This window comes from Anomaloglossus baeobatrachus, chromosome 7, assembly GCF_048569485.1.
Source record: "Anomaloglossus baeobatrachus isolate aAnoBae1 chromosome 7, aAnoBae1.hap1, whole genome shotgun sequence".
NCBI lineage: Eukaryota > Metazoa > Chordata > Amphibia > Anura > Aromobatidae > Anomaloglossus > Anomaloglossus baeobatrachus.
This window is the reverse complement of record NC_134359.1, coordinates 203,338,562-203,353,228: the sequence shown is the minus strand read 5'-3', so window position 1 is coordinate 203,353,228 and position 14,667 is coordinate 203,338,562. Positions and strand designations below refer to the sequence as shown.

Here is a 14,667-nt window from a genome sequence, read left to right as displayed (position 1 = left end):
TGCCAAGGCACAGACTTTATATGCTGCCTGTACCGCATGTGGGGCTACTCTACCGGCAGGTTCCACTGACCCCCATTGTGTGCAGTGCTCGGCCCCTGCAGCACTTGCTCAGCCGGGGCCTCTGCTAGACGTGACCCAGGGTGTACCACCTGTGAATGCTGTCCAGGTGACAGGAACGGAGTTTGCAGCTTTTGCTGATAGATTGTCTATGACAATGTCTAAGATTCTTGAAACATTGCAGTCTAGACCAGTAACTCAGACCACGGACACTGTTGAATCATTGCTCCCTGGTCCCCCTCAACTGGAACACTTCCGGGCTCCGGGGGTGTCACATGCACCCCAGGGTGACGACTCGGACGACAGTCCCAGACAGCCTAAGCGGGCTCGCTATGAGGGGCCCTCAACTTCGTCTCACTGGTCAGGATCCCAGCGGGATGAATCTATGGGTGATGAGGCGGATGTAACTGATCAGGATTCTGATCCTGGGACCGCTCTCAATCTGGATACACCGGATGGTGACGCCATAGTGAATGATCTTATAGCGTCCATCAATAAGATGTTAGATATTTCTCCGCCAGCTCCTCCTGAGGAGGAGTCAGCTTCACAGCATGAGAAATTCCATTTCAGATATCCCAAGCGTAAATTAAGCACTTTTCTGGACCACTCTGACTTTAGAGACGCAATCCAGAAACACCACGCTTATCCCGATAAGCGGTTTTCCAAACGGCTTAAAGATACACGCTATCCTTTTCCCCCTGACGTGGTCAAGGGCTGGACCCAGTGTCCCAAGGTGGACCCTCCAATCTCCAGGCTTGCAGCTAGATCCTTAGTTGCAGTGGAAGATGGAGCGGCACTTAAAGATGCCACTGACAGACAGATGGAGCTCTGGTTGAAATCCATCTATGAAGCTATTGGAGCGTCGTTGGCGCCAGCATTCGCAGCCGTATGGGCACTCCAAGCTATTTCAGCTGGGCTTACACAAGTCGACACTGTCACACGTACATCTGCTCCGCAGGTGGCACCATTGACCTCTCAGATGTCTGCATTCGCGTCTTACGCGATTAATGCTGTCCTAGACTCTACGAGCCGTACGGCGGTGGCGTCAGCCAACTCCGTAGTTTTACGCAGAGCCTTGTGGTTGAGGGAATGGAAGGCAGATTCTGCTTCCAAGAAGTGCTTAACCAGTTTGCCTTTTTCTCGTGACCGATTGTTTGGTGAGCGTTTGGATGAAATCATTAAACACTCCAAGGGTAAGGATTCATCCTTACCTCAACACAGACAAAACAAACCCCAACAAAGGAGGGGTCAGTCTGGTTTTCGGTCCTTTCGAGGCTCAGGCAGGTCCCAATTCTCCTCGTCTAAGAGGACTCAAAAGGATCAGAGAGGCTCAGATTCTTGGCGGACTCAATCACGCCCAAAAAAGACAGCAGGAAGAACCGTCACCAAGACGGCTTCCTCATGACTCTCAGTCTCCTCTTTCCGCATCCTCGGTCGGTGGCAGGCTCTCCCGCTTTGGCGACATTTGGCTGTCACAGGTCAAAGACCGTTGGGTGAGAGACATTCTGTCTCACGGGTACAGGATAGAGTTCAGCTCTCGTCCTCCAACTCGTTTCTTCAGAACTTCTCCACCGCCCGACCGGGCCGATGCTCTGCTGCAGGCGGTGGCCGCTCTAAAGGCGGAAGGAGTGGTGACTTCCGTTCCTCTTCAGGAACAAGGTCACGGTTTTTACTCCAATTTGTTTGTGGTGCCAAAGAAGGACGGGTCGTTTCGTCCCGTCCTGGATCTAAAGTTGCTCAACAAACACGTAAAAACCAGGAGGTTCCGGATGGAATCTCTCCGCTCCGTCATCGCCTCAATGTCTCAAGGAGATTTCCTAGCATCAATAGACATCAAGGATGCTTATCTCCACGTGCCGATTGCGCCAGAGCATCAGCGTTTTCTACGCTTCGTTATAGGAAGCGAACACCTGCAGTTCGTAGCGCTACCTTTCGGGCTGGCGACAGCCCCTCGGGTCTTCACCAAGGTCATGGCTGCAGTAGTAGCAGTCCTGCACTCGCAGGGTCACTCTGTGATTCCGTATTTGGACGATCTACTTATCAAGGCACCCTCTCAAGAGGCATGCCAACACAGTTTGAACGTGGCACTGAAGACTCTCCAGAGTTTCGGGTGGATTGTCAACTTTGCAAAGTCAAATCTAACCCCGACCCAATCACTAACATATCTTGGCATGGAGTTTCATACTTTCTCAGCGATAGTGAAACTTCCACTGGACAAGCAGTGCTCGCTGCAGACAGGGGTGCAATCTCTCCTTCAGGGCCAGTCGCACACCTTGAGGCGCCTCATGCATTTCCTAGGGAAAATGGTGGCAGCAATGGAAGCAGTCCCTTTCGCGCAGTTTCATCTGCGCCCTCTACAATGGGACATTCTCCGCCAATGGGACGGGAAGTCGACGTCCCTCGACAGGGATGTTTCCCTCTCTCAGACAACCAAGGATTCTCTCCGGTGGTGGCTTCTTCCCACCTCTTTGTCAAAAGGAAGGTCGTTCCTACCCCCATCCTGGGCGGTAGTCACGACAGATGCGAGCCTATCAGGGTGGGGAGCAGTGTTTCTTCACCACAGGGCTCAGGGTACGTGGACTCGGAAAGAGTCCACCCTTCAGATCAATGTTCTGGAAATCAGAGCAGTCTATCTTGCCCTGCAAGCCTTCCAACAGTGGCTGGAAGGCAAGCAGATCCGAATTCAGTCGGACAATTCCACGGCGGTGGCGTAGATCAACCACCAAGGGGGAACACGCAGTCGGCAAGCCTTCCAGGAAGTAAGGCGGATTCTGTCGTGGGTGGAAGACACAGCATCCACCATATCCGCAGTTCACATCCCAGGCGTGGAAAACTGGGAAGCAGACTTTCTCAGTCGCCAGGGCATGGACGCAGGGGAATGGTCCCTTCACCCGGACGTGTTTCAGGAGATCTGTCGCCGCTGGGGGATGCCGGACGTCGACCTGATGGCGTCACGACACAACAACAAGGTCCCGGTTTTCATGGCACGATCTCACGATCACCGAGCTTGGGCGGCAGACGCCTTAGTTCAAGATTGGTCACAGTTCCGGCTACCTTATGTGTTCCCACCTCTGGCACTGTTGCCCAGAGTGCTCCGAAAGATCAGGTCCGACTGCCGCCGCGCCATTCTCGTCGCTCCAGACTGGCCAAGGAGGTCGTGGTACCCGGATCTGTGGCACCTCACGGTAGGCCAACCGGGGGCGCTACCAGACCGTCCAGACTTGCTGTCTCAAGGGCCGTTTTTCCATCTGAATTCTGCGGCCCTGAACCTGACTGTGTGGCCATTGAGTCCTGGATCCTAGGGGCCTCAGGTTTATCTCATGAGGTGGTTGCCACCATGAGACAGGCTAGGAAACCATCCTCCGCCAAGATCTACCACAGGACGTGGAAGATATTCCTATCTTGGTGCTCTGCCCAGGGAGTTTCTCCCTGGCCATTTGCATTGCCTATTTTTCTTTCCTTCCTGCAGTCTGGGTTGGAAAAAGGTTTGTCGCTTAGCTCCCTTAAAGGTCAAGTCTCCGCGCTATCCGTATTTTTTCAGAAACGCCTAGCGCGACTTCCTAAGGTACGCACGTTCCTGCAAGGAGTCTGTCATATCGTCCCTCCTTACAAGCGGCCGTTGGAGCCCTGGGATCTGAACAAGGTTCTAATTGCTCTCCAGAAGCCGCCTTTCGAGCCTATGAAGGAGATTTCCTTTTCTCGGCTTTCACAGAAAGTGGCTTTTCTAGTGGCGGTCACGTCTCTTCGGAGAGTGTCCGAGCTGGCGGCGTTATCTTGCAAATCTCCCTTCCTGGTGTTTCACCAGGACAAGGTAGTTCTGCGTCCAATTCCAGAGTTTCTTCCCAAGGTGGTATCTTCCTTTCATCTCAATCAGGATATCACTTTACCGTCTTTGTGTCCGCATCCAGTTCACCAATTCGAAAAGGGTTTGCATTTGTTGGACCTGGTGAGAGCACTCAGGATCTACATTTCCCGCACGGCGCCCCTGCGCCGCTCGGATGCACTCTTTATCCTGGTCGCTGGTCAGCGTAAAGGGTCGCAAGCTTCAAGATCCACCCTTGCGCGGTGGATCAAGGAACCAATTCTTCACACCTACCGTTCTGCTGGGCTTCCGATTCCGTCAGGACTGAAGGCCCATTCTACCAGAGCCGTGGGTGCGTCCTGGGCATTACGGCATCAGGCTACGGCTCAGCAGGTGTGCCAGGCGGCTACCTGGTCGAGTCTGCACACTTTTACCAAACATTATCAGGTGCATACCTTCGCTTCGGCGGATGCCGGCCTAGGTAGACAAGTCCTTCAGGCGGCGGTGGCCCACCTGTAGGAAAGGTCTGCTTGACAGCCCTATCACGAGGTATTCTTTTACCCACCCAGGGACTGCTTTTGGACGTCCCAATTGTCTGGGTCTCCCAATTAGGAGCGACAAAGAAGAAGGGAATTTTGTTTACTTACCGTAAATTCCTTTTCTTCTAGCTCCAATTGGGAGACCCAGCACCCGCCCTGTTTTTTCTTAGGGATTTTGTTTTTCGGGTGCACATGTTGTTCATGTTAATAAGTTCAGTTCTCCGATGTTGTTTATCGGATTGAATTTGTTTTTGAAACAGTTATTGGCTTTCCTCCTTCTTGCTTTTGCACTAAAACTGAGGAACCCGTGATCCCACGGGGGGGTGTATAGCCAGAAGGGGAGGGGCCTTACACTTTTAAGTGTAGTACTTTGTGCGGCCTCCGGAGGCAGTAGCTATACACCCAATTGTCTGGGTCTCCCAATTGGAGCTAGAAGAAAAGGAATTTACGGTAAGTAAACAAAATTCCCTTCTTTTATTTCAGGGTAGATGCTGGGAAAATCCATTACTTTCGACGTGCGCTAGATAAGTATGGTCTAATCACAATGCAATCCTGTGTGGTAAAGCTTCAGAATGGAGGTCAGCAGCATTCACTGCTCTTATTGCTGAAGCGATTTCACATTGACAGGTATGTTACCATTAGTTGTAATGCAGAACGTTGTGGCAGTGCTCGATCTATACAGAGCTGGGATTTTCCTATTGTGCACTCGCCCGTTCAGGCTCAGTGCAGCCATGTGCTGCATAGTCAGCGGCTGTCTTCATTGATGGCTGTGGAATTACAGTATAATTCAACTGTATAGACCTGACAATTACTGCTGATCACTAGGATTTACAGAAGCCGCACCCCTCCCAATTACCCACCTAGATATAGCTTAACTTAATGCAGATCCTTTGTTGGGAAACGTCTACTAAACATTTATGGGTATTTTTTTTAGTATGTATTTTTTAATTGATAAAAAAGTAGATGAAAGAAATAGTGGATGGAGAATCTCTGTTGCCAATTGTTTTAACACTGTAAGAACTGTTTCGTTATCTGTCTAATGTAACATGTGAGACAGCATCGTGTATGTTTTATGTGTTTTTTTTTAATTTGCCCTTTCTAAAAATGTGCAAAAACTGTGAATTTTAACCATATTTCTCTTCACCATTGCTTTGCTTTTTTTTCTCATCTTTAGGAGAAATAAGTATGACTTGCTGTCAGAGAGAGTTTCCCAGATATTAATTGAATGTCCAAATAAAACAGAAACTTTGGTAAACCTTCGAGAAGGACTGGTAATATATATTGAAAACATTCAGATAAATTGCGTACTTTCCATGCAAATGTATTTATCACACATCACACATCGCTCCCTCCCTGCCCTGGCTCGCTCGCTCCCTCCCTGCCCTGGCTGGCTCGCTCCCTCCCTGCCCTGGCTCGCTCGCTCCCTCCCTGCCCTGGCTCGCTCGCTCCCTCCCTGCCCTGGCTCGCTCGCTCCCTCCCTGCCCTGCCTCGCTCCCTCCCTGCCCTCCCTGCCCTGGCTCGCTCGCTCCCTCCCTGCCCTGGCTCGCTCGCTCCCTCCCTGCCCTGGCTCGCTCGCTCGCTCCCTCCCTGCCCTGGCTCGCTCCCTCCCTGCCCTGGCTCGCTCGCTCGCTCCCTCCCTACCCTGGCTCGCTCGCTCGCTCCCTCCCTGCCCTGGCTCGCTCGCTCGCTCCCTCCCTGCCCTGGCTCGCTCGCTCGCTCCCTCCCTGCACTGGCTCGCTCCCTCCCTGCCCTGGCTCGCTCGCTCCCTCCCTGCCCTGGCTCGCTCGCTCGCTCCCTCCCTGCCCTGGCTCGCTCGCTCCCTCCCTGCCCTGGCTCGCTCGTTCCCTCCCTGCCCTGGCTCGCTCCCTCCCTGCCCTGGCTCGCTCGCTCCCTCCCTGCCCTGGCTCGCTCGCTCCCTCCCTGCCCTGGCTCGCTCGCTCGCTCCCTCCCTGCCCTGGCTCGCTCGCTCGCTCCCTCCCTGCCCTGGCTCGCTCGCTCCTTCCCTGCCCTGGCTCGCTCGCTCCCTCCCTCCCTGCCCTGGCTCGCTCGCTCCCTCCCTCCCTGCCCTGGCTCGCTCGCTCCCTCCCTCCCTGCCCTGGCTCGCTCGCTCCCTCCCTCCCTGCCCTGGCTCGCTCGCTCCCTCCCTGCCCTGGCTCGCTCGCTCCCTCCCTGCCCTGGCTCGCTCGCTCGCTCCCTCCCTGCCCTGGCTCGCTCGCTCGCTCGCTCCCTCCCTGCCCTGGCTCGCTCGCTCGCTCCCTCCCTGCCCTGGCTCGCTCGCTCGCTCCCTCCCTGCCCTGGCTCGCTCGCTCGCTCCCTCCCTGCCCTGGCTCGCTCGCTCGCTCCCTCTCTGCCCTGGCTCGCTCGCTCGCTCCCTCTCTGCCCTGGCTCGCTCGCTCCCTCCCTGCCCTGGCTCGCTCGCTCCCTCCCTGCCCTGGCTCGCTCGCTCCCTCCCTGCCCTGGCTCCTTCCCTCCCTCCCTGCCCTGGCTCCCTCCCTCCCTCCCTGCCCTGGCTCCCTCCCTCCCTCCCTGCCCTGGCTTGCTCCCTCCCTCCCTGCCCTGGCTTGCTCCCTCCCTCCCTGCCCTGGCTTGCTCCCTCCCTCCCTGCCCTGGCTCGCTCGCTCCCTCCCTGCCCTGCCCTGGCTCGCTCCCTCCCTCCCTGCCCTGGCTCGCTCCCTCCCTCCCTGCCCTGGCTCGCTCCCTCCCTCCCTCCCTGCCCTGGCTCGCTCCCTCCCTCCCTGCCCAGGCTTGCTCCCTCCCTCCCTGCCCAGGCTTGCTCGCTCCCTCCCTCCCTGCCCAGGCTTGCTCGCTCCCTCCCTCCCTGCCCAGGCTTGCTCCCTCCCTCCCTGCCCAGGCTTGCTCCCTCCCTCCCTGCCCAGGCTTGCTCCCTCCCTCCCTGCCCAGGCTTGCTCCCTCCCTCCCTGCCCAGGCTTGCTCCCTCCCTCCCTGCCCAGGCTTGCTCCCTCCCTCCCTGCCGTAGCTCGCTCGCTCCCTCCCTCCCTGCCCTGGCTCGCTCCCTCCCTCCCTGCCCTGGCTCGCTCCCTCCCTCCCTGCCCTGGCTCGCTCGCTCCCTCCCTGCCCTGGCTCGCTCGCTCCCTCCCTGCCCTGGCTCGCTCGCTCCCTCCCTGCCCTGGCTCGCTCGCTCCCTCCCTGCCCTGGCTCGCTCGCTCCCTCCTTGCCCTGGCTCGCTCGCTCCCTCCCTGCCCTGGCTCGCTCGCTCCCTCCCTGCCCTGGCTCGCTCGCTCGCTCCCTCCCTCCCTGCCCTGGCTTGCTCGCTCCCTCCCTGCCCTGGCTCGCTCCCTCCCTCTCTCCCTCTTCTGGCTTTTTCCCCTTTTTTATATTTTAAAAGTATAATCTTTCCAATTTAGTTAACCCATGAGGATACATCAGACTATAAAGGCTTCTCTATTGGCAAGAATACACATTACTTTTAAGGATTCTCATAGACTTTGCAGGGATGCTTTTTCCTTGAAAAACATGAAAAAAGCAACGTGGGTGAGCACAAGCCCTATGGCCTTGTACCCACAGTGCATTTTTGGGGGGGGAGTGGGGTGGTTTAGCGTTTTTTTCTAACGTATTTTCTTGGGGGGTTTTTTAACTGCTCCTGGCAGTGAGAGCCGGGTCTCAGCTGAACCCCCGCGGTTGCCATGATTAAAAAAAGAAGCATGGAAAAGAGAATGTGAAAAAAAAAATGCAATAAATGTGCTTTTTTTAAGCTGCTTTTTTTCCTGCCAAAACATGCGTTTTTATGTACATATTTTCTGCACATAAAAACGCAATGTGGGCACATAGCTTCCTGGATCACACAAGCGGCATGGTGGCTCTACAGGCCAAACTGAGCGCTCTCCCTAGTAAAGTTGGGGTACAACTGACCATCCAGCTTCAGATGAGCGCTTACAACCTGTATAGTGAACCATTTTTCATGGTGCGCTCTTGCCTAGAAAACCAGCCACGTGGCCAGTGACTGCTAACAAGCTGTAAAGTATAGAATTAACCCCTCCGTTGTAATATTTGTGCAGGATTGGGCTCTATTAGAATGCCGGTTTTGTGCTAATGGCTAATGATACATTATTAATGCTTTGATTTGTGTTCTTCATTCGCAGGCTGTCCCTGATCGACTATTTAAGAGGCTTTATCACACCATGGCAAATGCTGGAATTATAAAAATAATTACTATACCATTACATGAGATCCAGCCACAAGCAGAGCACTGCAAGACTAAGAGAGGTATCTGCATCATCAGACGGGCCCGATAAATAATCACTTTAATAAGAATGTGAAATGTGCCAGTGCAGGAATATAATGGCGTATTTCTGTTTTTATAGGCACTGATATAATGATCCGATGCATGACGCTTCTCAAAGAATATCAGAAAAAAGACGAAGATAATGAAGCTGAGGAAGATGTAACGTCCTCTCTGCCGGTGGAAATCATTTATGAAAAGGATATGTTAACCCAAACCTATGAACTCAGTATGTATTTTCCTTGCTTGTTGCATTTCTAAGCCAAACATTAAATGAATTTTATACTAGAGCAGGGGTCTCAAACTCGGCCGAGTATAAGGGCCGCACATAGAACAAAAATACACTGGGGGGGGCGCATTCTTTTCAGGACAAAATGAGAGTTTTATTGGTACCATATTTTTTTTTTCTATCCACCTCTTGGATCACTGTTTTTGAAAATTTTTATTTGTTTATTATAAAAAATGTGCACTTTTTTGATTTATAATAAATATATGTAAACATTTTTGCTGGTAAAAAAAAAAATCATGTTTTATTTTGATATTTTATTTCCTTTTTGTATGTAATTTAGATTTACAATTAGCATCATATAGTAATTTTGGCCAACATCTTGTAGTAATGTTCCCATCCTGGTTCTCATTTTTAGTAATGTTCCCCATCCTGTTCCCCCTCTTATAGCAATGTGCCATCCTGCTCCCCATTCTGTAGTAATGTGCCCATCCTTGTCCCCTTGTAGTAATGTGCTCATCCTGGTACCCCATCATGTAGTAATGTGCCCATCCTTGTCCCCTTGTAGTAATGTGCTCATCCTGGTACCCCATCATGTAGTAATGTGCTCATCCTGGTACCCCATCATGTAGTAATGTGCCCCATCCTTGTCTCTATCCTGTAGTAAAGTGCCCCCATCCTGTAGTAATGTGCCCCATCCTTGTCCCCATCCTGTAGTAATGTACCCCATCCTTGTTCTCATCCTGTAGTAATGTGCCCACCATGCAGGTCCTTTTCTTATAGTAATATCCCATCCTGGTCCCCTATTATGCCATTCTTCACACACTCACAACCTGCCCTGTGCAGCCTCAGCGGGCAACACACACACCAAAACATTCTTCTCACCTAACTTCCGTTCTCTCAGCGTCCTATTTCCTGCAGCCCCAGGCACGTGGACCTGGAAATGATCGCAGGCACTGTCAGCACTTCATCTTAAATTCAGATGAACATTTGCTTAGGGCGCTCACACATCCGGCTTTTCACCGGTTTGACGGATGCGGCGCACGCTAGTACAGTGTATACAGTACAGTGGCAGCGCAACAAGCACCAGTCACATGCTGTCATGTGACCGGAGCATGTGACCCGGAAGTTGCGGCGCTGCCACTGTAGTGAATCATACTGTACTGGCGTGCGCCGCATCCGTCAAACTGGCGAAAAGCCGGATGTGTGAGCGCGCCATTACGCTGCATAGTCAGTCAAATTCTCTCTGCACAACTATTACAATAGCACCCACTGGCCAATCAGAAGCAAGCAGCTGAGGTCATATGCGTCAGTTTCTTGCCTCTGGCTGGCGGCTGCCATTTAGTTGTGCAGAAAGAGCTTGACTCTGTGCAGCATCGGCAAAACGTTCATCTGAAATAAAGCGCTGACGGCTGCAGTCCCTTGTGTCATCGTTACCAGGTCCACAGGCCTATGGGCTGCAAGGAGCATCCTGAAGGGGCGCATATGTGGCCTGTGTGTGTGAGACCCCTGTACTAGAGGGACTTTCCTTCCTTGATCTGTGCAGCTTTTGTTCAATCATTGGATCAAATTTTGCATCTTCTGACCAGTTAATTAAATTATTGTTGATAATCCACTAAAGACTGAGGATTCAAGAAATGTGTTTAGTCTTTTACTCAGGTTAATGGGTTATCGTTTTTGTTGGAAAATCTATGCTTACTGTAAATGAACATAAATGTACATTAAGTGACACCCCTCCCCCCAAAAAACTGTATTCTATTCTACTGAAGGGGGATCCTTGTATGTGAAAGAAGGCTGGAGCGCAGTGCATTGTTCTGTAAGAAGCTCTCCGCTGATCTCAGCAGACACCACTTAGCTGTAACCCGACTGTGTCACTGGTCGAGTCAGTGCTGTAACTTGCAGCAAGCGGCAGGAAAGCCGGGTTACAGATCAGTGATTGCTGGGAAAGCTTGGTTACTACTTGCTGAGAAATCTGGGTACAGCACTGACTCTGTGATGGTGCTTTCAGAGACTGCTGGTTAGAGATGAGCGGATCGATTTGTGGGACTCCTGTCCAGGGCAATGGTTCCTTGTGGCTTGTCAATCTCTTATGTTCTGAATTCCTGGTGTTTAGCTTTTGATTAGTACAGGCTGGTGCGACATCACCAATGCTACATGGCTCAAAAATTACATCAAAAGCCACACTGGATGGTAAGAGATTCACAAGCCTCCCTTCTAGCCACTAGGTACTACTGACCTCGACATTGGACTGGAGTCTTGCGAATCAATCCGCTCACCTCTACTGCTGTTAAGCCATGAAAGCTAAATAACCGCTCATTAATAAAACTGTTATTGATGATGGAAGAAACTAGGTAACCACACTGACTACATGATGATACTTAAAGCCGGACTGCCGCTCATTGTTTTATTGATGGTGGAGGGAGGTTTCCAGCCCAGTGATGATCGGAGACTGCCGCTGATGCTGGGAAAGCAGGGTTGCATCTTAGTGTCGATACCCTTGACACTGCTGTTGATGCTCGGATAGCAGGGTTGCATCTTAGTGTCGATACCCTTGACACTGCTGTTGATGCTCGGATAGCAGGGTTGCATCTTAGTGTCGATACCCTTTAGACTGCCGCGGATGCTGGGAAAGCAGGGTTGCAGCTTAGTGTTGATACCCCTGGGACTGCTGCTGATGCTGGGAAAGCAGGGTTGCATCTTAGTGTCGATACCCCTCAGACCGCTGCTGATGCTAGGAAAGCAGAGTTGCACCTTAGTGTTGATACCCCTGGAACTGCTGTTGATGCTGGGAAAGCAGGGCTGCATCTTAGTGTCATTACCCTTCAGACTGCCACTGATGCTGGGATAGCAGGGTTGCAGCTTAGTGTCGATACCTTGAGACTGCTGCTGATGCTGGGATAGCAGGGTTGCAGCTTAGTGTTGATAACCCTGGGACTGCTGCTGATGCTGGGAAAGCAGGGTTGCATCTTAGTGTCGATACCCTTGAGACTGCTGCTGATGCTGGAATAGCAGGGTTGCATCTTAGTGTCGATACCCTTCAGACCGCTGCTGATGCTAGGAAAGCAGGGTTGCACCTTAGTGTGGATACCCCTGGGACTGCTGCTGATGCTTGGAAAGCAGGGCTGCATCTTAGTGTCGATACCCTTGAGACTGCCATTGATGCTGGGATAGCAGGGTTGCATCTTAGTGTTGATACCCTTGACACTGTTGTTGATGCTCAGATAGCAGGGTTGCACCTTAGTGTGGATACCCCTGGGACTGCTGCTGATGCTTGGAAAGCAGGGTTGCATCTTAGTGTCGATACCCTTGAGACTGCCGCGGATGCTGGGAAAGCAGGGTTGCAGCTTAGTGTTGATACCCCTGGGACTGCTGCTGATGCTGGGAAAGCAGGGTTGCAGCTTAGTGTCGATACCCTTGAGACTGCCACTGATGCTGGGAAAGCAGGGTTGCATCTTAGTGTCGATACCCCTGAGACTGCCGCTGATGCTGGGAAAGCAGGGTTGCAGCTTAGTGTTGATACCCCTGGGACTGCTGCTGATGCTGGGAAAGCAGGGTTGCAGCTTAGTGTGGATACCCTTGAGACTGCCGCTGATGCTAGGAAAGCAGGGTTGCATCTTAGTGTCGATACCCTTGAGACTGCCACTGATGCTGGGAAAGCAGGGTTGCATCTTAGTGTCGATACCCCTGGGACTGCTGCTGATGCTGGGAAAGCAGGGTTGCATCTTAGTGTCGATACCCCTGGGACTGCTGCTGATGCTGGGAAAGCAGGGTTGCATCTTAGTGTCGATACCCCTGAGACTGCCGCTGATGCTGGGAAAGCAGGGTTGCATCTTAGTGTCGATACCCCTGACACTGCTGCTGATGCTGGGAAAGCTGCTTCCATCCCACTGATTGGTCCAGAGGCTGTTGGCACTGGGATATCAGGGTTGCCATTTAGTCTTAATACTATTTTAGACTGTTGCTTTATTAGATTAGTTGCCTAACAAACACTCCTCTTGGATAGGGGAGCAGTAAGCTATATGAGGGTCCTTAGTTTTGCTGAACCTGGAGGCTCTCCTGCCTCTGTCAGTTTGAAATGTCATTTTAGCATTCTGCTCTATCATTGTTACTCAGTATTGTGGGAAAACGCGAATAATATAAGAACAGATGCACAGGCAGGACTGATATAGGGGGATGGAAAATGCACGTCAGGTTTCTTGTGCAGCTGGGTGACAGCTTAAATGGGCTCGCATCTAGGGGTACCTGTCAAAATTGGGAAATGAATACCCAGATTTGTATGGCTTGTACTCCTTCAGACTTCATAGTTATGTCTTGTGTTCTTCCTGTCTGCATTCATGTCTATGTAGTCCTATGAAGAGACCGATGTTGCGGCCATGCTGTCAGGCTTTCCTGCCCTACTATTCTCATTCACAGCAGCAATAAACTGAAATCACTCTACTGTCCTTTTCAGGTCTTTCATCTCTCCGATCGCATAAAAAAAACATTTGTAGCCACATACTGTAAAGTGAAGCAATAGAAAAAAGTAAAATAATAAAAAGTCCATAATGAAAGAATTATAGATCAAAAAAATTGGTCTACACTCAGACAAGTGGGTGGTGGTGCAAGTGAAAAATGGGTCAAGAGGAAAATCTATTTCACCAGCCACAGCGCTGCTGCGCTGGCTAAACCCAGGACCTTTATCCTCAAGGTATTCTCTACCAAACGCTATTAATGCACTCAAATTTCCATATCCCAGGCACCCATCTTTGGCCTCCGACACACATCCGTGCCGCCAGTATGTGTTTGGTACGTTTTTGCACGTACCGGCGGCACGGAGACACATACACCAATGCTACCCTATGGTAACAGGCACACACACTTAAAACCACACAGAACGTGTGTCCGTGTCATTTGTACGTGTGTGCGTTTTCCAACACGCTCGACATGTCCGTTTTTCTCCGGCATCACGCAGGCACGGACCCGCTAAAGTCAATGGGTCCGTGACTGCACGGACAGCACATGTAGCATGTCCATGTGCGTTTTTTTAGTGAGCGATATCGGCCAGTCTCCCTTTTTTTCAATGGTTGTTAGTCAATCTCCCTTTGTCAGTCGGTCTGTCTCTCCCCTGTCTCATACTTACCGATCCCCGATCACCAGTGCGGCGATGAACAGCTGTGACAAAGCTACGGCGGCTTTAACTATTTTGAAAATGCCGGCTGCTTATTATTCAATCTACTATTCACTGCTTTTGCCGCCCACCGGCGGCTATGATTGGTTGGAGTAAGACATGCCCCCACGCTGAGTGACGGCTGTCTCACTGCAATCAATCACAGAAGCCGATGGGCGTGTCTATATTGTGCATTAAATTAATTAAACATACCAGCGGTGCGGTCCCCCCAATTTTGATACCAGCCATAGTAAAGTCACACGGCTGAAGGCTGGTATTCTCAGGATGTTGAGCCCCACGTTATGGGGAGCCCACCACCCTAAAAATAACAGCCAGCAGCCGCCCAGAATTGCTGCATCCATTAGATGCGACAGTTCCGGGACTCTACCCGACTCTTCCCAAATTGCCCTGGTGCGTTGGCAATCGGTGTAATAAGGAGTTAATGGCAGCAGCCCATAGCTGCCACTAAGTCCTAGGATAATCATGGCAGGCGTCTCCCCTAGATAACTTCCATGATTAACCTGTTATTAAAAGTAAATAAACACATGAAAACAAATAAACCTCAAATCCTCACAAGATCTCCTTCTCTGCTCCTCTCTTATCTCCTCTTCCCACAATCGCGTACAAGATTTCTCCCGTGCATCCCCCAAACTCTGG

At 51.7% G+C, this 14,667-nt stretch overlaps 1 protein-coding gene across 2 annotated transcripts in view; it reads left to right on the top strand.

Annotated features, from left to right (window-relative positions):
* Positions 1–14,667, top strand: part of GTF3C1 (general transcription factor IIIC subunit 1) — a 213,968-nt gene that overhangs the window by 23,364 nt on the left and 175,937 nt on the right. For both annotated transcript variants that reach the window (XM_075317874.1, XM_075317872.1), the window contains exons 4-7: positions 4,882–5,025; positions 5,573–5,669; positions 8,499–8,622; positions 8,721–8,867. In XM_075317874.1, coding sequence (XP_075173989.1) covers positions 4,882–5,025; positions 5,573–5,669; positions 8,499–8,622; positions 8,721–8,867 — 512 coding nt within the window. The remainder of the gene's footprint in view (positions 1–4,881; positions 5,026–5,572; positions 5,670–8,498; positions 8,623–8,720; positions 8,868–14,667) is intronic.